This window comes from Tupaia chinensis, unplaced genomic scaffold (genome assembly GCF_000334495.1).
Source record: "Tupaia chinensis unplaced genomic scaffold, TupChi_1.0 Scaffold000234_1, whole genome shotgun sequence".
Classification (NCBI taxonomy): Eukaryota; Metazoa; Chordata; class Mammalia; order Scandentia; family Tupaiidae; genus Tupaia; species Tupaia belangeri.
In genome coordinates, this window is record NW_006159712.1 from 1,997,334 (window position 1) to 2,023,619 (window position 26,286).

Sequence of the window (26,286 nt, forward strand, 5' to 3'; positions counted from 1 at the left end):
GATGTGCCAGGCACTGCACTGGAGATAAACATAATCAAAAGAACTTAGGGGCAGGCCAACGGGTAAATCCTGTATCATACAGTGAGAAAAATGGAATAACTGAAATTAATATCACTGAGCACTTCCTAAGGGTCAAGTACCATGCCAAGTTATGGATTAGCTCGTTTGACAGGGGCTATTATTATCTATCTTTTACAGAGGAGAAAAGGAGAAAAGGCTTAACAAGGCGTGAACAAGGGGAATGGAAGCCCAGAGGGAGCCAGGGCTCTAGCTGACCCTAAGCACTGCTTTGACACCTACTGGGTGGCACCTCTGCCTCCACCCTCCCATGCCAACATCCACCACACCCCCTATGCCCATCTTCTTCCTTCCTCCCCAGCAGTTCCAGAAACACATTGCAGCTTGAGCTCTGGGCCCCAGAAGCCCCCTGTCTCCTCAACCAGTCACATCTTTGCCTAAATTTGCTCTTGACGACACACTCATTTGACTCATTTCACAAGAGCCTGGGAGAAGGACCAGATTAACTGAAAGCTTTTAAAAGCGAAAAATGTTTGTTTGTTTGTTTGTTTTTTAATGATTTCATGATCTTATACAGAACTGAGCAAAGTTAGTCAGATAGTGAGCCCACAACACCTTTTTGAAACCTAGCCACACAAGTCATGATACCTTTGTGCTCCCAGATATGATGCCGGGCACTTGAGGAACCCGTGCAAGGAGAGTCACATATTTGGTAGATTTCTGTAGATAAACGATACACACTCCACACACCACTGATTCAAACCGTCACAGCAGCTGAGACATCACCATCAAAATATTTCATGCTTTATCCTCATTTATTTGCCTGCCTTCTCCATTAGAGTATAAGCCCCATGCAGAGATCAAGGCTATCTTTGCCATAACATCTCCTTGGCTAGCAATAGACCTGCAACATCAAAGATGAGTTATAAACAAATGCATTAACACCTGGTGAATCCTGGAAAACTTGAATCCCAGCCCCTTCAGGGTGGCTATATAGAGAGTCTTAGTGTCTTTCTGAATTCTAAATTCCCCCCACACAGAATCTGAAGACTGGCATTGATAGTCATCTTAGCTGTGCAGCCTTCATTACTATGACCTTTCCTGCTAAGACCACTACCTCTGTGAATAACTGCTATCCGTATGTATTTGCTATGCATCCCGCACTGTGCTAAGTGTTAGGATTTGTTTCTCATAATACAGGTGTAATCATTAAATGAATAAGAAAACAGAGGCTCAGGGCTGTCTCTTAGCCTAGTGGTTAAAGGAGCCAGATCCCACCTGCTTGACTCTGGTTCAAGTTCCAGCCCCAGTGGCTTGAAAAACCACAGGGCACACAAAATCCAGACAGAAAGAGGAATGGAAGAATAAAAAGAGTTGTGGTATGACCACACCCTATTAAGAGTGCTCTCTCTCTCTTTTCTTCTCTCTCTCATGAGTACACACACCCTCTGGCAAAGAGAGAGAAAGATAAGGAGGAAGGAAGGAAGAATGAAAACAGAGGCTCAGCTAGGTTGCATGACTTGCTCTAGGTCACTCAACTAATAAATGACAGAGCCAGAGTTTGAGCCCAAGAATTCCTGGCTCCCAATTCTACTCCTTTACCACATGGCAAAATTACCTTCAAGAAACAGTGCACAGTACAGCCCCTCCTCACTTAACAACCGGCCTGTTTAATGACTGTTCAGATTTCCATGCTAGCAGGGGGATTCCCTTTCTCAGTCTTTGTCTCCTTCTCACAGTCAATGTTCTCGACACGAAGCATTCACAGTCACACAAGACTACATATTTCATTTATAAATTTGTACTTTATTGCACATCCACACAATTATACTGGATTTATATTACTGTGTTACGGTATGCCTTGTTACTTTCCAGTGCTTATCTAATGTATTCTTTTTGTATGGATAGGATTACATTATTTTAGTGTGGTGTCATGTGATAGCTATTGAAAAACACATACCCTATGGCACCATAATACACAAGATATTCGCCTTTATAAGCTCCTCTCTTATCAACACGTTCATTTAAAGACCTAGTCTCAGGAATCTACTTTGGTCATTAAGCGAGGAGTGTCTGAAATGCCTGATTACCAGGAGCTGGGGCAAGTCAGTGGGTCAGGAAACATCATTTGCCCAGGAGATGATGTCATGAAATTGTCAGAAGGAAGCTAGAAAACTAGCTCTAAACTTTTTCTATCTAAGCTCTAAATCCAAGGTGATTTGGCTAGTATTCTTACTCTTAAGCCAATAATTTGCTTTTTTAGGGTATGTATAAATCAGTGGCTTTACAGAAAGAATCGCTGGGCCATTTATGGTTTCAGAAGAGAGATTACTCTGGGAAAAAAAATCACAATACTTTAAGACCAGAGCCAGAAGAGTCAAATGTACTTTCTTTCTTCTTTTTCTCTTTCACTCTTTCTTCTTCTACCTGAGTCCAAGAATAATTGTAGCCAAACAAGTGGCTGATGCTAACTGTCTAAAAATCATCCCTGCATTTACCTGTTCTTTTTATAGAATGAGCCCCTTCAGTACACTCAGCAGGCACATTTAAGACAACACAGCAGGGCTGGAAAGGGCCCATATGAGAAACCCCTTCCTGATTCACCTCTTCCCTGCTGTGGTCACTGTCACAATCTCCATCCCTTCCCTACTCCAAGGTCTATGGAAATAATATGCAACCGCAGACTAAGATATGGACCTCTGGTGCAATGGACTGGAATTAACTATCTCACTCACAGTGTCAGAGAAACTCGCTTTTGAAAGATTACAAAGGTGAAATGCAATGAGTTACTCTGTCAGAAGAGAAAGAGCAGAAGTCAGACACTGGCCAGCCAGTGGTTAAGGTAGCTAGGTTGCACATGGTGGACTGTATGGTTAGAGTCCCAGACACACACAAACACACCAGGAGCATGTGTGTGTGTGCCCAAAATCCCAAGAGGAGAATGGAGAAGGAATTGCTGCATGGTCATCCCCCTCCAGGGGATGCTTTCTTTCTCACTTTCTCTCTTTCTCTCTCTCTCTCTCTCTGGCAAATGCATACCCCTTATAGCAAAATTACAAAAGAAAGAGAGAGAGAGAGAGAGAAAAGGGAAAAAAGAAATAAAGAAAGAGAGGAAGGAAGGAAGAAAAGAGAAAAACTAAACTGTATCAGAAAGGAATATGGCAGGGAGGGTTGGGATGACTATAATGCTGACAGTTAAGCAGCCCACATGGATAGAGAAACTCCATGTCAGCCTTATTTCATTGAATATCAGCAGCGGCCAATAGGCAGGGCTCAGGTAGCTCCATGCTGAGCCTTTGGTCAATGACAAATTTATTTCTATTTGAGCTATTTCTTATCCAGAGTCTGACTTTGAGGAGGGATCACCCTTTAGGGCAATCTGCAAAGAAGTTTCACTAAACAGTCTTCTTCCTATAAATAACCCAAGGGAAGAATGATTTGTGATGAGAGGAAAGAAGACAAACTCAACATGTGGGGCTCCTGTTCTGAAAAATGTCTAGAATGAATGCATAAAAATTAATGCAATCACGGAAGAAAAATTGCCTCAGGTGGAAGCACAAACAGTCTAAATTTAAAAAAAAATAGAAGCTAACAATATGGAAGAAATGAAAGAAAAACAATTCATCTAAAATGTTCGCTTTATTTTTAAAATATGGCAACCCTGGGAAATAAATTAATAGTAAGTAGGTAATAAGATGCAGGCAAAAGCCTTGAAAAGAACTATAAGTTATGAGTGGAGCGCGACGTGCGCCCCATGCCATCCTTCCTTCCTCACAGAGGAGCTGTAGACTTTATGCAATTTGGCAAGAAGAACTACGTTGCATAATTCTGTACTTAAGTAAATTTATCCATTAGTATGAAAAATGGCATTCAGGTTTTTTTTTACCCCCCAATATAATTAGAAATTGTTAGAAATTAATTAGACACACACACACACACACACACACACACACACATTCACTCTTCCATGTTTCCAAAACATATAGACAAAAAGAGCCATTCTAGCTTCTCCTCTATGGCTCAGGTGGTCTAGAAGTCTAGGTGCTAAGAAGAACTTAGGTTTTTTAGTGCTCTCTTACCATTTCTTCCTTTAGTTTTTTTAATAGCCCAGGAGGTTTCAGTAACATCTTAAGTGATAACAGAAAAATTAGCTTGTAAAATGATTATATTATACACACTCCCCCAAATAGTAAAACCTGGCTACTTATACATTAAATTGGCAATTTAGTTACCACTTGGGAAAGGGATTGTTTACAACAGTCTTTGTATATACATATTATATTCTGACTCTTAAGAAGGTAAATATGGGACCAGCAGTTAGCGTAATGGCTATGTCGCTGGACTCCCATGTAATCGACTGTGGTTCGAGTCCTGGGCCCGGTGGCTTAAACTTAAGCCAGGTGCGTATGCGTGCGTGCCTAAGATCCCGAGAGGAGAATGGAGGAGAAGGGATTGCGGTGTGGTCATCCCCCCCCGGGGGGGTGATTTCTCACTTTCTGTCTCTCTGTCTATCTCTGTCTGTCTGGTGAGTGCACGCGCCCTATAGCAAAAATCTCTCCAAAAAAAAAACGACGGTAAATATTACATTCCATTTTAAAAAGAGAGACCTAATCTTTTGGAGAGGGGGAATGTTTCTGGCCTGCTAGCTGGTTGGTACAGCAATGCTTTCCTCCAAGCCTTCCCTGTGTTCTAGCATTCTCTCCAGGGGAACTAGTGCTAGGCCAAGGGATCTAACTCAAGGTCATACAGCTCGAAGCAGTTTTCCTTCTACAACTGCAGAATCAAGATACTGATTCTTCACCTACCTCTTGGTTTCAGTCATAGAGATGATCTATACAGCTAGAGAGACGATCACCCACAAAATGCCAAGTTATTATTACTCTAAACTGTGATCATGCCAAGAGCATCCGAACTTTGTCCTTTGAGTCTGTGGCTTACTGAGAAAGATAATTAACCCCAGGCTTCCTGCTCTGTTTCACTGAGAGAGCCTTGACATTTGGTGTGTGCAGTTAAATAGAATTTTTTTAACATTTTCCTTACTAATGGTGCCAATTTAAAAAATACATTTGAAGTAAAACTCTTTATTTTGAAGTTCAGGAATACCTGAGGAAGCGTTGCATTCAAATACTCTAAGAGTTGCGTTACTGGAGACCTCGTTTCAGTAGTAGGATGGCTAAGGACCAGGCATACTGGCAGCAGAGGGCGGTGCAACAGAAAGCAATGGCCACGGCCCACAGGACTGAATGCTGAAGCAGACTCCAGCATTCATAAAAGTTGTGGTCACTCCCTTCTGGGCCCTAGTTCTCGTATCTCTAAGTGAACTGCTTTACCAGTGAGGTAAATCTTCACTATCGTTAACAGGCTTCCACTGTCAAAGAACCAGGACGGACATGGTGCTTGTGTCCCACCACACCTGCTCATTCTCTGTAGTTCCCACCGCATCAAAAGGCCCTGCGAGGGTGGGCGGCACAAATCAGAGCCCTGGGGCAACAAGGGGCAGCTTTTAGAGAGCTTAAATGTCATTTGAGCTCATTAATTTCAACTCCTAAAGCTATTTACTCCTCTTCGTCTTCATCTGCACCACCATGATCCAAGTCACCAGTAGGGATCTCTGAAACCATCTCCCTTCCTTCAATCCATTTTCTACACAATAATCAGAGGAATTGTTTTGAAAACACAAATGTGATGATAGTATTTTCCTGTTTAAAATCCTTTAATAGCTCCCATTTTCCTTGGGATAACATCCAGATGCTATGCCCCAACATTCAAGGTTCTCCAAGATCTGTACCTTCCTACCCTTCTAGACAATCTCCTAGTCACAGGCTTCTTGTCTCCTTCTTGTCTCCTAGTCACAGACTTCTAGTCACCCTTGCCTTTCCTAACTCAGGCTCAGGCTTTCTCCTTACTCAGGAAGCTCTCTCTGGAGAGAGCTTTATTTTCACCTATTATACCCTTCCCTTCTCAGCTGCCAACTCCTACTAGTTGTTCAGGTTAGAGTTTAGACAGTATTTCCTTAGGAAAGCCTCCCTGATTCTGTGATGAGATTTGATCTCATTACCTGCTCTCAGAGCACCACATACATATCTCCTCTAGATTTTACATGTGCCTACATGTTATGGGCTTAATGACTCTCTTCCTAACTAAACTTAAAATTCTTTTAAAAGTAGGCCTGATTCCTTCATTGTTGTATTTCTAGTTCTAAGCATAGTAGCCTACTTAATAAATATGTGTTGGATAAACACTTGACTGCTAATGCAAACTAAACCTCTACTTCTAGACAATTATTTCGATGAAATTTGAATAGAGAGAAACTTTCATCATCAATTCAAATGCTTAAAAAGTTGAACCACGGGGCTGGCAGGTGTCATGGTGATTAAGGATGCTAGACTCTCACATGGCTGACTGTGGTTTGAGTCCTGGACCTGGTGGCTTGCTCTCTCACTTTCCCTCTCTCTCTCTCCTTCTCTGGTCAGATTAAAAAATAATAATGAATACAGTTGAATAAAATAATTATTTAAAAAAAATTTTTTAAGTGAAACCAAGCCTTATGGCCCAGTATGCAAGAGCAGATATATAATATGTTGTTTCTAAATATAAGGAAGGACATATGCTGAATTAAAGACCTTTAAGAAGCTATAGGCTCTAAGAGCAATTCTTAAAAAGTTGAGAAATGCATATGTACTGACCGAAAAGCTATTTATCATCTTTAGATTTCCAGGTCCTGGGACTATCTGTGAACTAGCTTCTAGGCACACATTTATCTGCCCCATGATGTCCTCCAAAGTGTGTGTGTGTGGGGGGGGGGAGTCAGGGGTTCCGAAAACCCAGACACAGAAAAGTTGAGCATGCAAAACATGCAACAGACAACGGCTGCAGTATAAGACAGTGCATGATCTATAACTGCCTTCCTGGGTTTAACTTTGATTGCTGACTTTCAGGATTTAAGAGAGGTCACATTCCAATATTTCGTAATTTAGGTGGTGAAGCAGATGGTGAAGCAGTGGTAAAATGCTGCACTCTGTAAGGCACTCTCTTACCATGGGAAGGTTTCTAGTATAAGTTTGGTACCTTCTTGAGTACACTGACCACAGTGGGTCCATGACCTGGGTCTGGCTGGGGGTGGATGGTGGCATGAAGGTCTTATTAAGAGTGCTTCTCTTCTCTGTCTTTCTTGCTCACAAAATAACTAAATGTCATTTAATATAATGGGGTAGGCACTAGCTTATTACATTAAATCATATCAGAGGAGGAAATACTGCTAAAAGAAGAGGGGTCTTGACCAAACAGGGGAGCATATTTTCGTCATCAAACCTCACTGACTCAGCTCAGCATACTTGGCCTGAAATCAAATGAAGAGAGCAATCAAATTACCCCCAGGAAGCAAGCCATGGGATAAGGGAAAGAAAAATCTAAAAAAATACAGTCATGCACTGCATAATGACATCTCAGTCAATGACGGATTGCAAATATGACATGGTTTCATCAGATTATAATGGAGCTGAAAATTTCTGATCACCTACTGATATCATCGGGCCTTCTTAGCTCAATGCATCACTCACATACTTGTGGTGTTGCTGGGGTAAACAAACCTACTGCATTGCCAGCCATTTAAAAGTACAGCACAGACAGAACAGTACATAATACTTGACAATAAATGACTATCTTACTGGCTTATGTATTTATTATGTATTTAATTGTTATTTTATTGTGTATTATTTCTACTTATTAAAAAAATTTACTATGAAATAGTATGCCATGTTACCCAGCAGCACTCTCACAGATCTTGTGTTTACTGTGTCTTTTGATTGCATTGTTTTCTCCTGTGCTTGGTTTAATCTCCCATTGTTTTGTTCACCATAGCCCTTCCAGTGAGACAAGATGTAAATGTGGAAGACAGTAATATTGATGATTCTGACTCTGTGTAGACCTCAGCTAATGTGTGTGTTTGCGTATTCATTTTTTTAAAAAGAAATTGTCAGGGCACTCATGCTCACCAGAGAGAGATGCGAGGTTGGAGGGAGTGAGAGGAGAAAACAACCCCCATGGAGCATGGCCACACCACTATCACATCCTTTCTTCTCCAGCTCTCCCTCTTTTTGGGATTTGGGGCGTGCACCCATACATGCCCAGTGTGTTTTTCAAGCTGTTGAGTGTGGCACTTGACTTAAACCATCATGCCACAGGCTGGCCCAGATTTTTTTCTACTTTTTACTTTTTAAACTTTCTTGTTAAATATGAATATACTGGACAGCCCATGGGATGATGGTTTTGGCAGCTGGATCACATATGGTCAACTGAGCAGTTTGAGTCCCAGACCCAGCAGCTTGAAAGACATGGCAGGAGTGTGTGTGTGTGTGTGCACATATGTGCACATGCATGTGCCCAAAATCCCAAAAGGAGGGAGATATGGAAGAGAAGGGATTGTGGTGTGACCATTCCATATTTCCCATGGAGGGGTGCCCCCCCCCTTACTCTGTCTCTCTGGAGAGTGCAAAAAGAAAAGACAATGAGGGGTCACGAATGACTCTTTTCTACTTCATGCTGCATACTAGACTGTGGGTCACTTGACCTGAGAACATAATAAATTTGCTAACTTTGCATTGCCTTTGAGATACTAAGTAGGGAGTATTAAGTAAAATATGAGATATATGGATCTAGAACTAGTGAAGACATCAAGGTTTAAGTTCTGGGTTACTTGCATAGAAGTGATAGCTAAAACAAGGTGTTTGGATTCTTTCACCTCAGGAGAGGGAACTGAATAAAAGGAGAAGGTTCATGTGGAGGCATTTAGAACCTCCAAAGAGGGAATAACAGTGGTCTGAAAAGCATGAGGAATACAAAAGGGTTTAACGTTCTGAAAACTCAGGGAAGAAAGTGTTTGAAAGTGTTTGAAGGAGGAGAGGTCAGCACTAGAAAGTACTGTGCCTCTTGCTATTTTGAATATTAATTATTGGAATGTAAGAATTATCAGCTATGGCTTAACAAAATATGCTTGATTGTGGGCAACCTCTTCATTTTCATAACCCGTATGACCCAAGACATCCATGTTGCCCTTCTTTCCAAGAACACTCGTCTGATAAGAAATCATGAGAAAATAATTAATGCCATTTAGCCCAGCAAATTGTACATTGGAAGAACATTCTACTGAGGAAAAGTGCACCTGCACATGAACATGCACCTCTCACATCAGATGACTGGGACAGTCTCTGCTACTTTGGGGTAATATGAGTTCTTTTGACCCACACATAAACAGTTAACTGAGAAGTAACCGCAATCATATACTTAAAAAAGAAAAGAAAATATCCAACCAAAAATTTATGGTGGTCAAAATACAATGGCTTTTAAAAATAGCAAATGTGACTTAATGCTTAGCAGAATTGAGAGACTGCAAGGGCCGGTCTAGTAGTGAAGCCATTAAACCCGGTGCATGTGGAGCCAGATCCCACATGACTGACCACGGTTTGAATCCCAACCCTGATGGACTGAACAACATGTTGGGCATGTGTATGTGTGTGCCCCAAATCCTGACAGAATAGAGAAATGGAGGAAAAAGAATTGTGATCATGCCCCATTGGGGGTGCTTTCTTTCTTTCTCTATCTCTCTCTGGCAAATGTACATGCCCTCAGGCAATTGAGAAGACAGAGTTGATAGACTACCTGAAGTATAGAGATTACTTAATGACTTAAGGAAGCCTGGGCTATATCTACTGACTAACCCAATGAAAGAATGACAGCTCATGTCATGTACGTATTCCATGAGGTAACCGAAGAGGCTTACTAGGATTACAAAATACATGTGGCAATGACACAAACCCTTCTTTTGTCATTTCAGTACTACACATGAAAGCATTTTTAACTAAGTATCTCCTGAGGACTTTTAAATAAACTTGGAATAATCCCTGCACAGTAGGCTCTGCCTGGCTTTCCAATTCATCTTTCTCCTCTTCTCTTCTTCACCCAGTCTACTTCAGTCACACTAGTCTTCTCTAACTTAAAAAAAAAAAAAAAAAAAAAAAAAAAAAAGGACCTTTCAGATCATTTTTATTTTGAGAGCACTTGCTCAAACTTTTCTCCCTGAGACCTGAGACTCCTCCCATACCTTGTGTGGTTGGTTCATTTGCATCCTTCACATCTCAGTGGAAACTTCACTTCCTCAGAATCCCCACAATAACACTGTGAGTTAATCTCACTTTGGACAGGGAAACTCAGACACAGAAATTGAGTGTCTTGCTCCAGATCACAATCACTGGGATTCAAACCTGCTTCTTCCAAGCTGTGCCACCTATGCCAACTGTTTGCTTATGTCCCTCACTGGCATCATCACAGTTTGCAACTACACTGTTAATTTGTTTTTCTGTCTCCCCAGTATTACATAAGGGCATCATGAGGCAAAGACTGTCTCTCTTGTTCACTCCCATAGTACTTGGCCAATTTTTAAGATGCAGAAATAACTACTAAATGAACAAATGAAAATTGGCATTTCTTTTCTTTTTTCTTTTTTGAGAGATTTTTGCTATAGGGTGCATGCGCTCACCAGGAAGACAGAGAGAGACAGAGAGACAAAAAATGAGAAATCCCCCCCCCTGGGGGGATGGCCACACCGCAATCCCTTCTCCTCCATTCTCCTCTCGGGATCTTGGGCACGCACACACACATGCCCGGCATGAGTTTAAGCCACCGGGTCTGGGGCTCAAACCGCTATTGACTACATGGGAGTCTAAGTGATATAACCATTATGCCAACTGCTGGTCCAGGTGTTTCTTTTTTAAAATTATTTTATTTTAACTTTATTTATTTATTCATTTATTTCATATTAATTTGACTAGAGAGGAACAGAGTGAGAGCAAGAGCAAAAGAGAGAGAAAGAGAAAGTGAGAAAGCCTCCAGGTCTGGGACTCGAACCATGGTTGGTCACGTGGGAGTCCAGCACCCTTAACTACCATGCCACCTGCTAGCCCTACCTTTCCTTTCTTTCTGGGCTAAGTACTTCTATTCTCCAACTATATCGATGGTTTGCCACAGACATCACCGGGTTCTGCCCTTCCATAATTCAGTCCTCCTCCTCTAGAAGTAGCATCCAGATTGCTCTTTAGGACCAACCCTTCCCCCAGTACTGTCAATCAATATCTCAGCCAGTAAGTCTCTTCCTGAGGAATCTGAACCTCAGTCTGCTTGGGACAGGAGGGAAAATTGCTCCTGTAGAGAAAGTGAGACAGCTAGCTGCCACATCAGTCGGCCATGTGGGAGTACAGTGCCCTTAACCGCCATGCCACTTGCCAACCCTGAAACTGGCATTTATTTACAACAGGCTACATTAAGAGGAGATCTGGAGGGTAGAGGAACAAGTTTAGAGATTTAAAGAACAGTGATCATATATGCCTCATAACCAAGTCCTTTCCAATTTTCCTTCTGCTCACGACACAATAAGCAGCAAGCCCAACCACAGAGCAGCGTGTTATTTCCTACCAAGGGAAGAAATTTTACATCAGGGTGATGCCTGCCTCGAGTGCATTTGAAGTAGATCACAAAGTACATCTAGTCATCCTAATTCGGTTTGTCATCCCTAACACACATCAATTATGTTAGCTTGGTAAATTTCACCCCTCTGGAAAACTAGACCCTCCTTATCTGGCATGTTCCTGTTTAGTTACAGGGGATTTGCAAACACAACTTCTAAATCTACATATTTGTTCAGTAAATTGTTCTCCCACCCAAATCATTCTCCGAGGAACTGTCACCTACAGTGTTTCACAGAAGCAACCGTTTCTGAGCTCAGACAAGGATTGTGCCAGTAAGAAAGCTCCAAGACTTCTAACAACTTATCTAGAAGAGGAAAGTGTGGACTGGCTCTACCTAGAAGAATGAATACGTTGTGTCCTCCATGGCTTTTTCCTTAACTATCTGCAGGACAGATAGCCTTGCTCAGGAAAATCAAGCCATGTGAAGGAACAATGGGAGCAGACAAGCCCAGTGTCTTACACTTCAGTGTGAGCAGAGTATGAAACAGTTTGCCCAGCTTCTGAAATATGAGGGTGGAGGGAAACCTGGTCTAGGATTATACCTTGGCAAAGGACAATACCAATGTAGGTACTTCACATAGAGATGAGAGAAAATTGTTCACACTTCAAACACTGATCCATCTGCTTACTCTGATGGGCTCCTGCTGGATATTAGAGATGATGCTAAGCTCTGGGAAAGGACTGGCTCATTCATCAATGACTTCACAACTGCACAACCTCATGCCTCTGCTCAGCATTTAGTCCCCATGACCTCACAGTTCCCCTTCCTGGCTCCTGGAATGCCAGTTATTTCCTCCTCTGTGTTATGGATCTCACATTCACTTGGACTCTTCCCATATCCATCCCTTCAATGGGCTAATTTCCTGGGTTTCATTTGCATTTTATAGCCTCGCTCACCTGTGTTGTAGCTTCAAATATACCTTTGGATCAATTTCAACCTAAACGGTATCTCATTCTCTTCTCTACTGAACTCCAAGTCTGTATCTAACTACCTGCTGTGCATTTCCATCTGATCATGCCAATAAACATGCAGACTTATGTCCCAAACCAAGTACACTATGAAAAACTGCTACTCCTCCACCATACCAGGCTGGCAGCAATGCCAGGTCAAACAGGTCAGAGAGTTCAACATTGTATTAGCTGACTTCCATTCCATTCTCACATTCCATTACTTCTGATAATCCTGCCACCCATAAGGGCTCCCTTCTCCTCAGATCCAGCTGTGACTACCTGAGTCCATGTCCCCTGGCTTGGATTACTGCCATGATGTCACCATTGACTTGCCATCTCTAGCCACTCTCTCTTCTACACCATCTCCCATGTACTACTTTCTTCCACATTACTCTTTCTGAAACACAAATCTAATCATGCTAATTCCCTCCTTTAGGACTTCAATGGCTCCCCATTGTCAAAAGCAGTGGTTTCCAAACTGCTCCTATGAGAAAGAGACTTTAAATCTAACTCTCAATATGCTTATTTACTTATAAATTATATTCATGTACTGGCCTATGCATTTATAAAGTTACATTTTCACCTGGGACAGAGTAAAGAAATTTTAGTATTTTTATCTTACCCCAATGGAATCACACTCACTGGGGTACTCCCTGTGTGCTCAAAGGATGAAAGGAGGCATCTATGATAATATCCCCCACATAGAGGATGAAGCCAAGCTCCTGGGTCTGGCATTCAAGGTGTTTCACAACCTAGCTCCAACCCACCTGTCCAGATACATCATGCCCTCCTCCCCCAGCACAGCTCCACCCACCAGCCATCTTCTTCACAAACACGCTACTCATGTATGGGCATAGCACAGCACAAAGAACCTAGGCTCAGATGTCAGGCACCCTCCTGCAAACGCTTAGATGTGCAACCTGTAGTCACCTCCTATGTTCTTCCAGGCCTCTATTTCCTCTTCTACATAAAGAACATAATAATACCTACACTCCACAGAATTATGAGTATTAAGTGAAGTAGAGTGAAAAGTGATACAGCAACAAGCACAGAGGAGGAGCTTAATCAATGGTACCTAAGAACAGAAGAGCAATGGGAAGTTCTATGACATATGCCATACTTGGAGTTTGGGGTCCTTGTTTCTCCAACGGGCTGGTTTCTTAAATACCCTTCCACATGTGATTTAAGGCATCACCTCCTCCAAGTATTAAGATACTCCTAAAGAGGCATTTGTCATTCAAACTCATCTGCCCCGCTAAGAACCATAGCAGGCCTCCACTCGCTGTCATACCCGGGCATTGTTTATCCCAGGAAACTGTGTTCTGATGGCTGGGATGCATGTCTACCTTGCCCACCCACCACATTCCATGACTTAAGGAAGCCCAGTTCACTCATTTTAGAACCCCCAACACTTAGCCAAGTGCCTAACCCACAATAATAATAATAGGTGCTCAGTAAATGTTTATCAATATTTCTACTGGCCAAAGGATAAAGGAACTATTTAAAAGTTCATGCATATGCACAACGTTCTGTTATAATAACAGCAACTTACTTAGCAGTTGACAAAATGCTTTCACATATGTTCATGAAAAAGAGGTTGTTAGCACCCTCTCAGCACTACAGTAACACATAAAAATAGATCATAAATTAAAGAAAAGTAACTGTTTGACAATATCCCTTTGATGACAGTCTTCTCTTCCATCCTGATCTGATGCCAAGTTAATGCTATCATAAAATAATTCCATTAACTGCAATTGTGCAATTTACTGAGCCATTACTGTCATCAAAAAGTGAAATTATATTCAAAACTGAAAACAGAGGCTTACATAGGAATAAATGGCATTAACATGCAAACAAATTACATGCAGGAGAAGCAGGAAGAGCAATGTGACAGGCATTTCAGCCCATGCCAGTATAAACAGATGATTACATTTTAATGTTTATTCATATATGGACAATGAAAACGAATCACACTGGCAAGTACCTTGGAGTTACATTCATATTTGTTTTAAAAGGCAGAGGCGTATGCATTTCTGACTACAGGCTACACTGGCCAAGCATGAGCCTTATTCAGGCAATCTTGCTGCCTAACATACACATGACCTACAGGGTAAATCAGTATATAATATTTACTCAGAAGAAACCAAGCTAGGAGGGGGAGGTGAGAAGGAGGTTGGAGGAGCAGGGATGTCAGCAGAAAGAATACAGTAAGATGCAAAATAAAAATGCAAAAGAGTGTACCAGAGAGCTGATAAGTGGGCTCAGATCTTTGCTGCTGCAGGCAATTAGAGAAAGGGCAGTAATGCCTGGCCCTCAGTGAGGCGAGCTAGTGGAGGTGTCTGCTGGAGCTATGAACCACACTCTGATGATGCCCATATTAACAGAGGTGCAGGCCAATGGCACTGTGCACACTAAGGTGGTCTTTCTGGCTCCCAGGTGAGGGTTGGGAACAGGATAACAATTCCAGATGCTGAAGCTCCCGTCAGAATGTAGAGTGCCTTTCTCTTTCCCCAGCTAGTGACTTGTTTCCACATAGTTATGAGGACACCTGGGCCCACCCTACATCAGCTTTTCTTTGTTCTTTCCCTGGAAATGAGGATAAAGTCATGGCTGCCTGAACATCTTTGCCATAACAGTGAGGATGTCTTTTCCGATGAATCCTGTTACAAGTCATCATTCTCTCTATTGAGCTCCTATTGTGCTCAGGGATGATACTTAGCACCTTACTCCATGCAGCCTTGTGCCTCTTGGCTGTCTCTGAGGGTACTCAGCAAGCTGGCCCTTCCAATGTGAGTTACACTCTCTGAAGACAGCCTTTCCTCCTGATCAAGCAGACTTCATACTTGCATAGCCCAGAAAAAGTTCAGGTTCCCAAATATGTTTAGTCAGATGAGGCAGAGTGCAAAGCCTCACTGTGAATTCTTAGCAGAATTTCTTATCTGTGAAGAGGGACTAAAAATGATGTCCAATTTCATATTGAATGAGTGCCTACTACATTACAGGTGCTTGGGAGACAGCAGTGCTCAAAACAATCAAAGGTCTGTGTCCTCCAGGAACTGACATTCTAGCAGGCACAGGGAAGTAAACAAAACTGTTATTATTATATAGCATTTTAACATGAGTAACTCTACAGGGAGGTAAACAAAGACAGAAAACAGAGTGAGGGAGAGATATCAGGCAGTGCTGAGGGTGGGGGTTGCAATTTGAATAGGATAGTGAAAGAAACATTGGTGAAAAGGTGTAAAAGAGGTGAGGGATATGTGAGCAGTGTTGGGAGGATGGAGTAAAGGCCTTTAGCCAGGAGCCAGTGAGGTTCAATGTGCTGGCAAGGAGTGAGTGAAGAGTAGCAGGAGAAAAGGAGAGGATCTCTGCAGGACACGTGCAGAGACTGCTAGAGACACTATGCAGAAGGCCATTGCCGTGTGGCTGTGCTAAGTGCCTGACATCCGTTAGCTTGTGTGTCTATACAGCAGCTCTGTAACATAAGTACTATCACCATGCCAGTGTCACCTTCCAGGAAACCAAGCATTAGACAGATGAAATAACTATCCCAAGGCCATAAACATTAGTAAATGATAATGATGGATTCAAACCCAAGTCTTCTGGCTTTGGAGACTGTGCCTTTAGCCACTGAGCTGACAGCCTCTCAGAAGCAAAGCAGATGGGGATACAGTGGTGAAGGAGAAGATTGGGGAAGACAGAGCAGCACCAGGTGGCTGGGATTACAGGGACAAGGAGGAGGAAGCATGGACTGATAAGCAGGTTTATAAGGAGAGTGAGGGCAAGATGCAAAGATAAATGACGCACGCAAAGATCAGAGTACTGGGCAGACAACTGCTCAGGCCAAAGTGGCCTGGCCACACTCACAGCAGGCACAACAGGGACCCACCAATGGGGCCAGAAAAGTTTCTATACTATGGTCCTCAAGAAGCATAGACACTTGGTAAAAGGTACTCCCTCTCCCATAAAAAAATAAACAGCAAGAAATGTTTAAAATGGCATGAACAGTATGTTAAATCTTGAACAGGCATCAGACACCAGAATCGCTTCTTACTAATGGAAATCTGAGTTTGAAACAAGTACCTTTGCTGTGTTTCTTAGGTGAAAACATGACAACAGCTAACATTTATTACCTTTATGAAATAAAAACCAGATATTGCATGAACACTTTGTACATATAATCTTATTTTATTAAATAAATAAATAAAACACCAAGAGCTGGTTTATCCCCATACATCATTGAAGAAACTAAGGCTCAGAGACGCCGAGTCCCTCTGTAAGCCAGGTGCTTAAAGGACAGAAACATTGCTCCCTCCAAGGTCTGTCCAGCATAAATATTGTGCTGACAACCACTCTTCCCCACTGCCTCCTGCGTTCTGGAAGCATTAGGATTTGTAAGGAGCAAGGATGAGTGGGAGCGGATCCTCTTGCTGCACCGTGTTCTGGATCTCTTCTCTGTTACAAAGTCATCCTTTCTACATGCCTGCCTAGTAGGAAGGGAGCTACTCAGTATTCATCACATGGAATAGGAAGCACAGGCTGCTCCAGACTCTGAGTAATTCCACAAGCTCAGAAACCTTGGGGATCAGCACAGCTGGCTGTCTGAGCTTCAGGATTAAAGACTCTGCAAGGAGCTTTGTAAAGAAGCTCAATGCCTAAAAGATAATCACTTCAACTCCTTCTGAATGCTTCTTGCTATGTTCTATACCTCCCAGGGGCCCTTTACTTCTACAAAACCTTAGTAGATACTGGTCATATTTATGGCCACCCAGTATCTTTCAGACATACTCCCTATGGTTTAGGAATTTCTCATATTTTAAAGCCTCCCTCCCTAGAACCTCTTCTGCCAGCCTCCTTTGCAGCTATGGGACATGCATGTGCCCAATCATAAATACTTCCCTCAGAGTTTAACTCAAGAGCTAATGACACAAGAAGAGTAGATAAATAACTCACTTTCTTTGGTTACATGTAGAAATAAATAGCTCTAAAAATAATAAAATAAGAACTCCACTTTTCAACAACTTCTTTTCCTTCTTCCCCTTCAATTTGTATCCTGCAAATCGATAAAGGAAACTCCTCAGCTCCTGCACAGATTCATGTGCAGGACGTGCAAAGAAAAAATGGCAAGGGAACGACTAATGGGAGCTAGATCAAATGCAATTATGCACATGGGGAAAGAACAAAGGAATAACAGGAAATGGAAACACAATACCAGACACAATAAGCCCAAAAGCAATAATTATATCCTGATTTTCTACCAGCTGGCCTAGAAATCCCAAAGCGTTGAATCATTTATTGTCTAGTTTCCCAAGTAAGGTGCCCCTCAATATGGAGCAATATCCCTTTACTTCCCAAGGCCCTCAAGGCTCCACAGGAGAGCAGGTCATTGCTAAAAATTTTAAATGAACAAGACACACAAAACCTCCCTTCTCCCAGCATGTGGTGCTAAACCCTCTTTTCAGATCAACTGACATTTTTGTTCATGAAAAAGAATTTAAGATTATACCTGGGTTGCCTTAGAGACATCTCTTCTGATCAAAATCAATGATGTTCTATAGGCTATACTGGGGATAGAGTAAGGAATAACAAACCACTCAATCCTTAAGAAGCCAAAAGTCGCTTTGCATTCCAACATCACTGAATGTATACTGACTAAAGAGTTAGGGGCTCTACAAGACGAACAGATGCCTTGAGTCAGAGAAAAAGAAAGCAACTGTACAAATGCACTACATTCCAGTAGACGGAAGATGAAATGACTAAGAGAGATAAGACTAGAAGGAAATAAAATGGGAAGGGGAAGGAAGAAAAAAAGGAAGAGAGGAAGGGAGGAATGAGAGGAAGGGGAGAGAAGTAAAGGGAAAAGATATAGGAAGGAAGAGAGACAATAAAATAAATAAATCCAAAGGAAGACCTGGAGGAGACGATAGGATAAATAGGAAAAGTATGTTATTATAGACTAAATATTCTCATTTGGGAAGATGGAATAAAACATCTTGGCCTATTGAACTGGAACTATAACGTAGAGTTTTAAATTCCTTTGAAAAACTCAACTCTTCAACTCACTGGAGTCTCCTGATTTCCAAATAATTGACAAGTATCTCTTGAACTTGGAAAAATACTCCCTAAGACTTGACAAGCCAGAGGAATTAAAACAGATACTTCACTTTCAGAATAACTTAAATGACTTATGTTCGGGGGAAGTTCCAGGCACACATCTTTCTACCCATCATGGAAATCTCGGAATGTTTTTGGAGAATCCCCAATGATTACCCATTTCAGATGTCTTCATGAGTATGAAGCAGGAGCAGCCCATCCATTGTCAAGATCAAAATGAGGTTATAGGCTTTGGCTTTCTTTTGGAAAGTCTCCAACACAAGTCTATGCCTTAAGTAGCTGGCCCGACGCATGTGACCATAACTATAAAAGCTGCCTATTCATTCCCCTAACCACACTGTTTGATTAAAACTCTCACATATAACCCAAGATAGTTTTTGGTATGGGATTTACCAAGGCAACAAGGAACCTAGGGTTGCTTCAGCTACTAGAATATGAATCTGTGGCTATGAGTGACTACCACATTAGAAAACTTATCTCAAAAGGCACTCACTCAAACTAAACACAGTCACTATGTAGAGTGGTAGTGATGACATTGAGCATCTGGATTCCACCATAACTGAGGCCAATCTACCCCATGGATTTTTCAATAACATGAAAAAAAAAAGTCTTATTTCTTCCTGAGTCAATTTCAGCTGAACATTTCATTTGCACTAAGAATCCAGACACCACATTCCTTATGTGTCTTTTTCTTATTTCCTATCACATACCACCAAACTGACACAACCAATTTTCTACCTAGCTTTGCCTTATAGCCAGGATGAACATAAATTGTTCTCATGTAGATTATATTTGATACCTCTGTCTTGAAAGCCCTTCGTCAACATCTCTTAAGGTGGTCAAATACATCCACTTACATGTTGGCTACTAGGAATTCAAGGACAGGCAGGTCAACTATGAATACCAGCTCATTTGCCATGTGCAATCTACTAGATCCAAATAAATGTCAAACTCCCTGAGTTCCACTCTTTTTCCTTCCAGCCCCTCTAACATAGAAGACAGATTCATGGAAATTTTTCACCATCTCTCAAACCAAATGAAGGAAGTTAGATAAAACACAGGAAAACTTCAAATCACAAATCACATTTAGTGGATGAAACAACTCTACAACATGTTAAGATTTCTTCCCTGTTTTTTCCAAGTGAACTTAGAGGGCAAAATTAGTTCATACTCATAATTCTCTGGGTTGGATTTTTAAGTTGTTTTTGACCAATGGCTGGCTATATGTATTTTTTTTAAAGAAAGAGTTTATTCTACAACACCAATATTGTTGTATCCCAGAGGAATTACAGAGCTAATCAATCACTCTTACATAATAAGTACTCACTGTGAAAATAATGTCCTTGACCGAACAATGAATTTGAACACATATTCCAAAGCTTTCAGAGTTCTTAGGATGGGCTCACATTGCTCTCCTCTGCTGGAGGTATCCAAGTAAGTCTTCAGTACTGTCATTAATTTCCTGAATGAGGGATAATATTTTCAAAATACATCTCTCTTTAGCCCACAGCATGGTAATTAGTTTGCTCAGTAAATTATAAGGCACTCAATCAAAGGTTAAAGGTAGTGCTATAGCCAAGCTCACTTTCTCATTCGCAAGCATAAAAATAATTCTGCTTAAAACGTATGTTTACTAGAAGGAATAAATAAGTATTTCCTGCCCATTAAAAAGTCATCAAAGGAAAAATTAGTGAAGAAAAAGATCTTTTGACTAGGAAAACTAGACACAATCAGTCTATAAGTGGGAATCTTGGCACTGAGAAAGTCTTTTTCATTCTACATTAAATATTCTTATAATATCATGAAACTCATTTGCTTAGAAACTTTCTATGTTTCTTCATTATTAGTAGGACAGACTGCCAACTGCTTGGCTTAGCCCTACAAACTTCACAAACTGTGTCTCCACTGAGTTTTCTAGTATTGTATCTCATCTCTAACCCTCAGTTCATTATATCCAAGCTATACTGAAATAATATTTGGCACATGTACTTCCTTAACTCTAACCTTTTGTTTGTTTATTTAGGGAGATTTTTTTGCTATAGGGCACATACGCTCACTGGAGAGACAGAGGCAGAGAGACATAACGTGAGAAATTACTTCCCCAGTAGGGATGGCCACGCTGAAATCCCTTTTCCTCTAGTCTTCTCAGAATTCTGGGCATGCATGTACACATGTCCAGCATGAGTTTTAAGCCACTGAATCTGGGACTTGAACCATGGTCGACTACGTGGGAATTCAGTGACATAACCATTATACCATCTGCTGGTCCCCCCTAAATCTAAACTTTGAGTCCTGGTGTCTACCACAAGGAACTGCTCAATAAACGATAGTCAACTATCTGAATGAATTAATAGTTCCATGTACTACGGTCACCATGAAGTATTCATCCAAACCTGTGGGTTTTGCATATTTTTATTACTACCCAAATAACTCAGGCATGTGTTATATTTTGTCAGAAAATGGAGGACTCAAACATTAATAGCAAAAGAAATTTACTCAAATTCCTTGTGCCCTATGCATACAGGCTGGGTAAGTAGTAGGAGGTAGGTAAGAAATGTCTGTGTGCAGTTACTTACTTGTAAGCCAAGGTAGCACTGAAATGCTGCTGAATATAAGCCTCTAGAACAGTGTTGAAATGCTGGAATTTCCGGTCTGCAATGAGTCCTATTATGTAGATCTGAGGAAGATGAAAGGTTTTCAGAACAAACTCAAGACATGAAACCATATTTACTTGGCATAACTGAACCTCTATCAAAATTATTTTGCTCAAAAGTTATATATATATATATATACACATACACACACACATACACACACACACACACACACACACATATATTCCTTTTCATTCATAGTCAATATGTATATATTGGGTTGTTGGAAAATTCATGATGTATTTTTGTTTTTCTGTGCAAAAATGCATCATGACTTTTCTGATAATCCAATAGTTTGTCCTTTTCATTTAGGTGGTATCTCCCCAAAATGTGTTTCATGAATTGTGTTGCCAAGGTGTTATATAATAAAAGGGTTTAACAGTCATAAGTTTGAGAAATCTCAGGTTATCATCACTAAACTTCATTCTCTATTGCAGAAACTTTGAGAGTCTTTAATAAACTTATCATCTTTGTGAATCTCCAAAAGAGTCATGCAGCATTCAGCACAACCCTAAAATGTCTAATCAAAGGATCGTTTCATCACGAAGCATCTTTCTTTTATGGCTAACATTCTAGGGGACCTTTCTGGGAAGTACTTGATTAAGCCATAGTCTAAGTAAGAGAGACAGAGGCAGAGAGACATAACGTGAGAAATTACTTCCCCAGTAGGGATGGCCACGCTGAAATCCCTTTTCCTCTAGTCTTCTCAGAATTCTGGGCATGCATGTACACATGTCCAGCATGAGTTTTAAGCCACTGAATCTGGGACTTGAACCATGGTCGACTACGTGGGAATTCAGTGACATAACCATTATACCATCTGCTGGTCCCCCCTAAATCTAAACTTTGAGTCCTGGTGTCTACCACAAGGAACTGCTCAATAAACGATAGTCAACTATCTGAATGAATTAATAGTTCCATGTACTACGGTCACCATGAAGTATTCATCCAAACCTGTGGGTTTTGCATATTTTTATTACTACCCAAATAACTCAGGCATGTGTTATATTTTGTCAGAAAATGGAGGACTCAAACATTAATAGCAAAAGAAATTTACTCAAATTCCTTGTGCCCTATGCATACAGGCTGGGTAAGTAGTAGGAGGTAGGTAAGAAATGTCTGTGTGCAGTTACTTACTTGTAAGCCAAGGTAGCACTGAAATGCTGCTGAATATAAGCCTCTAGAACAGTGTTGAAATGCTGGAATTTCCGGTCTGCAATGAGTCCTATTATGTAGATCTGAGGAAGATGAAAGGTTTTCAGAACAAACTCAAGACATGAAACCATATTTACTTGGCATAACTGAACCTCTATCAAAATTATTTTGCTCAAAAGTTATATATATATATATATACACATACACACACACATACACACACACACACACACACACACATATATTCCTTTTCATTCATAGTCAATATGTATATATTGGGTTGTTGGAAAATTCATGATGTATTTTTGTTTTTCTGTGCAAAAATGCATCATGACTTTTCTGATAATCCAATAGTTTGTCCTTTTCATTTAGGTGGTATCTCCCCAAAATGTGTTTCATGAATTGTGTTGCCAAGGTGTTATATAATAAAAGGGTTTAACAGTCATAAGTTTGAGAAATCTCAGGTTATCATCACTAAACTTCATTCTCTATTGCAGAAACTTTGAGAGTCTTTAATAAACTTATCATCTTTGTGAATCTCCAAAAGAGTCATGCAGCATTCAGCACAACCCTAAAATGTCTAATCAAAGGATCGTTTCATCACGAAGCATCTTTCTTTTATGGCTAACATTCTAGGGGACCTTTCTGGGAAGTACTTGATTAAGCCATAGTCTAAGTAAATACTTTAAAAACGCAAGTGTTCATGACAAAAGTGTTTAATGTATTAAGACTTTATTGGTCACTTATATCCTAATGTGGATGTTTCTTATGTTTATTTTAACAGAACATTGAGAAAAAGTGAGTTGTGATAGGGAGAAAATGAAGAGACTATTTGGAAAGAAAGAGAAGACAGCTCTGGATGGCTAGCCACCAGAAAAGGTTCTGTGTAGGTGGAAGAACAGTGGCTTTGGTGAGTTGGAGGACATGAGAAAGAGAAGGTAAAAAGACAGTTAGAAAATATTTTGGGTACTTTTTAACCTAGCCAGGGACTGGCTCTCAGCATTCATGGACAGCCAGTGTAGCCATTCACTGTATCCAGCCTCAGGAGCTTTTGATAATCCTGTTACACTCTCCACACTTGCAAATGAACTGGCAACAAATTAAGGGAAATAGCAACTCATTATTGGTCCGGTGGCCAAATGTGACAGTGGCTCTAAGGAATTTGTGAAAAGAGCCACACAAGCCATAAGCTCCCAGTGTTCTCACAGTAAGATACCCACTAAATGCCTAATGTCATTGAATGCCTGTCCATTCTCTCTTACCAAAGCATCGAAGACAAGGATGTCATACTCATTACTTTGAGAATGTTCCATCATGATGTTGAAGAGGGCATCCAGAGTATCTTGAAGAAACTGGATGAAATAATGAAAGTTACATTAAAAAAAGAGTGGGAATGCCCCAGAATTCCCACTTTAAGTGTCCTTCCAAGAGAATGACAGAATATATCTGCCACATACCATGTTCCAGTGGTCCAGAATGGGTTTACTCACAAGAGTCAGAGTCAGAACTTGGAGCAACCCAAATGTCCATCAACAGCTGAATGGATGCACATGTGGTGACATTTTTTACACTACAGAACACTACACAGCAATGTAAGAAAGCAAACAGCTTCCATGTGTAGCAAAGAGGAGACTCTGCATAAGCACTTTGTTGTATAAAAAACATCAGACACAAATGTGCACATTCTTTATTACTCTATTTTATGAAATTTAAGAGTAGGCAAAATCCGTCTGTGATAATGATGATCTGCACAGGTGGTTGCTTCCAATTAGTAAATGACTGAGAAGGAGTATGAGTGGACCTCCTGCCATATTAAAAATGTTCTGCATCTTGAGCTGGGTTGCGGTGAGTATAAAAGTGTGTATGTGTGTAAAGATTCATTGAGCTGTACTTTTAAGTGTTCTGAACCTATTTTATTATATGTATGTTACACTTGATGAGAGATATTTTTTAAAGAAAAAAAATAATGCAATAGGGAGGCAGTGGAATTCCCTTCCAGATGACTTCCCCAAGCTTCCCAAAGTCAAAAGACCATCTAAAGAGTTATCTGGAGGAATTTTCTTGCCATGGCTGAACTATCATAGATAGTAGGCTGATAGTACAGATTTAAAGCATTGATCTGGATATTCTAGCACTGATTTTTCCAGATGTATATAATTAAATAAAATTTGATTCCTCTCCCTTCTATGGGATGGGTTGATATTTGCTATAATTGCTCAAAACACAAAACTACCATATAAAGATGTTTAATGTCAGAGTTTCTAATTGTACTAAGTTCCTGATAGAAACAAGATCACCAGGACAACTGGGAACCACTTGTCCCAATTTGTAGTGCTGGAGAAGAGGTTTGCTTTAATTAGACCCACACTCCAGACCCTTCATATTCTCCACCACCATGTGGATGCAATAACACGGCTGACACTTGCATTGTTTTCTGCTTGCTTCACTTAAAATGTAAGCCCTGATGTCTTTCCCTTTCTCATCTTTAATACATAATGCTCTCCTAGCAACAGAAACCAAGAATACTTTTTATTCTAACAATGACCTATAGGTAGTACTAACAGATCATACTACTACAGCAACATATAACAACAAAAATAATTAGTAGTTACTGTTTATTGAACTTTGTATGTTTTATATGCTTTAGTTCAATTATTGTGTACCACTGTGTAAGAGATTGTGTTGAGTAATTTTTAAATATTATCACCTTGAATACTCATAACAACCCAGAGAAATGTGTCACAGTCATAATATTATCACATAAAATTGGCAAGTGAGAGAGCTGGTCCCACACCAAGGCTGATCTACTTCCAGAGACTGAACATAACCATAATTTTCTGCCATTTGACATTCAGTGCCATTGAACCAAGTTACTACCTGGATTTCCCCATAGAGTTTCCTCGTATCAACTTGGGACAGTGTCAGAGAAAATACTGTCCTGTCTTCACTTTGTTTCTCCCCTGAAACCACCCATGATTTAAATTTCTGCCTCTGGCGGATGAAGAGAAAGTAAAGTCCCACTGACCTTCACCACCTCCTCTCCATCTACAATCTTCAACTTTTCCAAATTCTCCTGTAGCAGTTGAGGTTTTGTACGCCACTTCAGCAAACCCAGCAAGCCCACTGAAATGGAGTCCAGACAAGCAAAATTACTGTTACTAGTCTTAATTGTTCATATCAAGACTTCCCTGGGCTTGTATGCCCTGACATGCACACAACATACATGTGTGCATACATACCACAGACACAGACACAATTCTCAATGGTTCCATTACCATTCTGGGTGAGCTTTGTGGAGCACACTAGGGTAGAAATGGAGAACACATCTCGAGAACTGACAGAGAGTCCCCCAACACTGCTGGAGCTTCGGCTCAAGGTCGCCCCTTTGTTTTCCACATGGTGTCGATAAGAAGGAAGAGTAAGGTAAGCACTGGCATCCTCCATCTTCTTGCTGTCCCCCTGGAAACAACACTTTGGTCATTGCACCAGATCAAGGCTATATATCAATGCTACAAAGAGCTCGCAGTGGTCAGATAACACACTATGGGAGGATAAGAAATAATGAGGAAAATTATAAGAGAAGCATTAAACATTAGCTGGTGAGATAGAACTGTTTTAACAAAAAAATCCAAAGTTACATTATGAAAAGTTTTAATTAACCAGTTGAATGTCCTGTGAACTTCATTAATGGAAAAAACAAACAAACAAATATGGAAATTTAAGATACCCAGACAGACCACTTAAATGAATTTTAAATTTCTTTAACATCATAAAACACACCCACCAGCAAGATATCTAGCTAAGGAGCCAGCAGGTGGTATAGTGGCTAAAGTACTGGACTCCCATGAAGTTCCACCGTGGTTCAAGTCCTGGAC

The 26,286-nt window shown here is 40.7% G+C and overlaps 1 protein-coding gene across 1 annotated transcript in view; it reads right to left on the reverse strand.

Moving 5' to 3' along the window:
• Positions 1-26,286, reverse strand: part of DOCK2 (dedicator of cytokinesis 2) — a 445,944-nt gene that overhangs the window by 343,404 nt on the left and 76,254 nt on the right. The window contains 5 exon segments of the mRNA XM_014587766.2: positions 19,930-20,064; positions 22,394-22,494; positions 23,674-23,763; positions 25,437-25,534; positions 25,687-25,870. Coding sequence (XP_014443252.1) covers positions 19,930-20,064; positions 22,394-22,494; positions 23,674-23,763; positions 25,437-25,534; positions 25,687-25,870 — 608 coding nt within the window.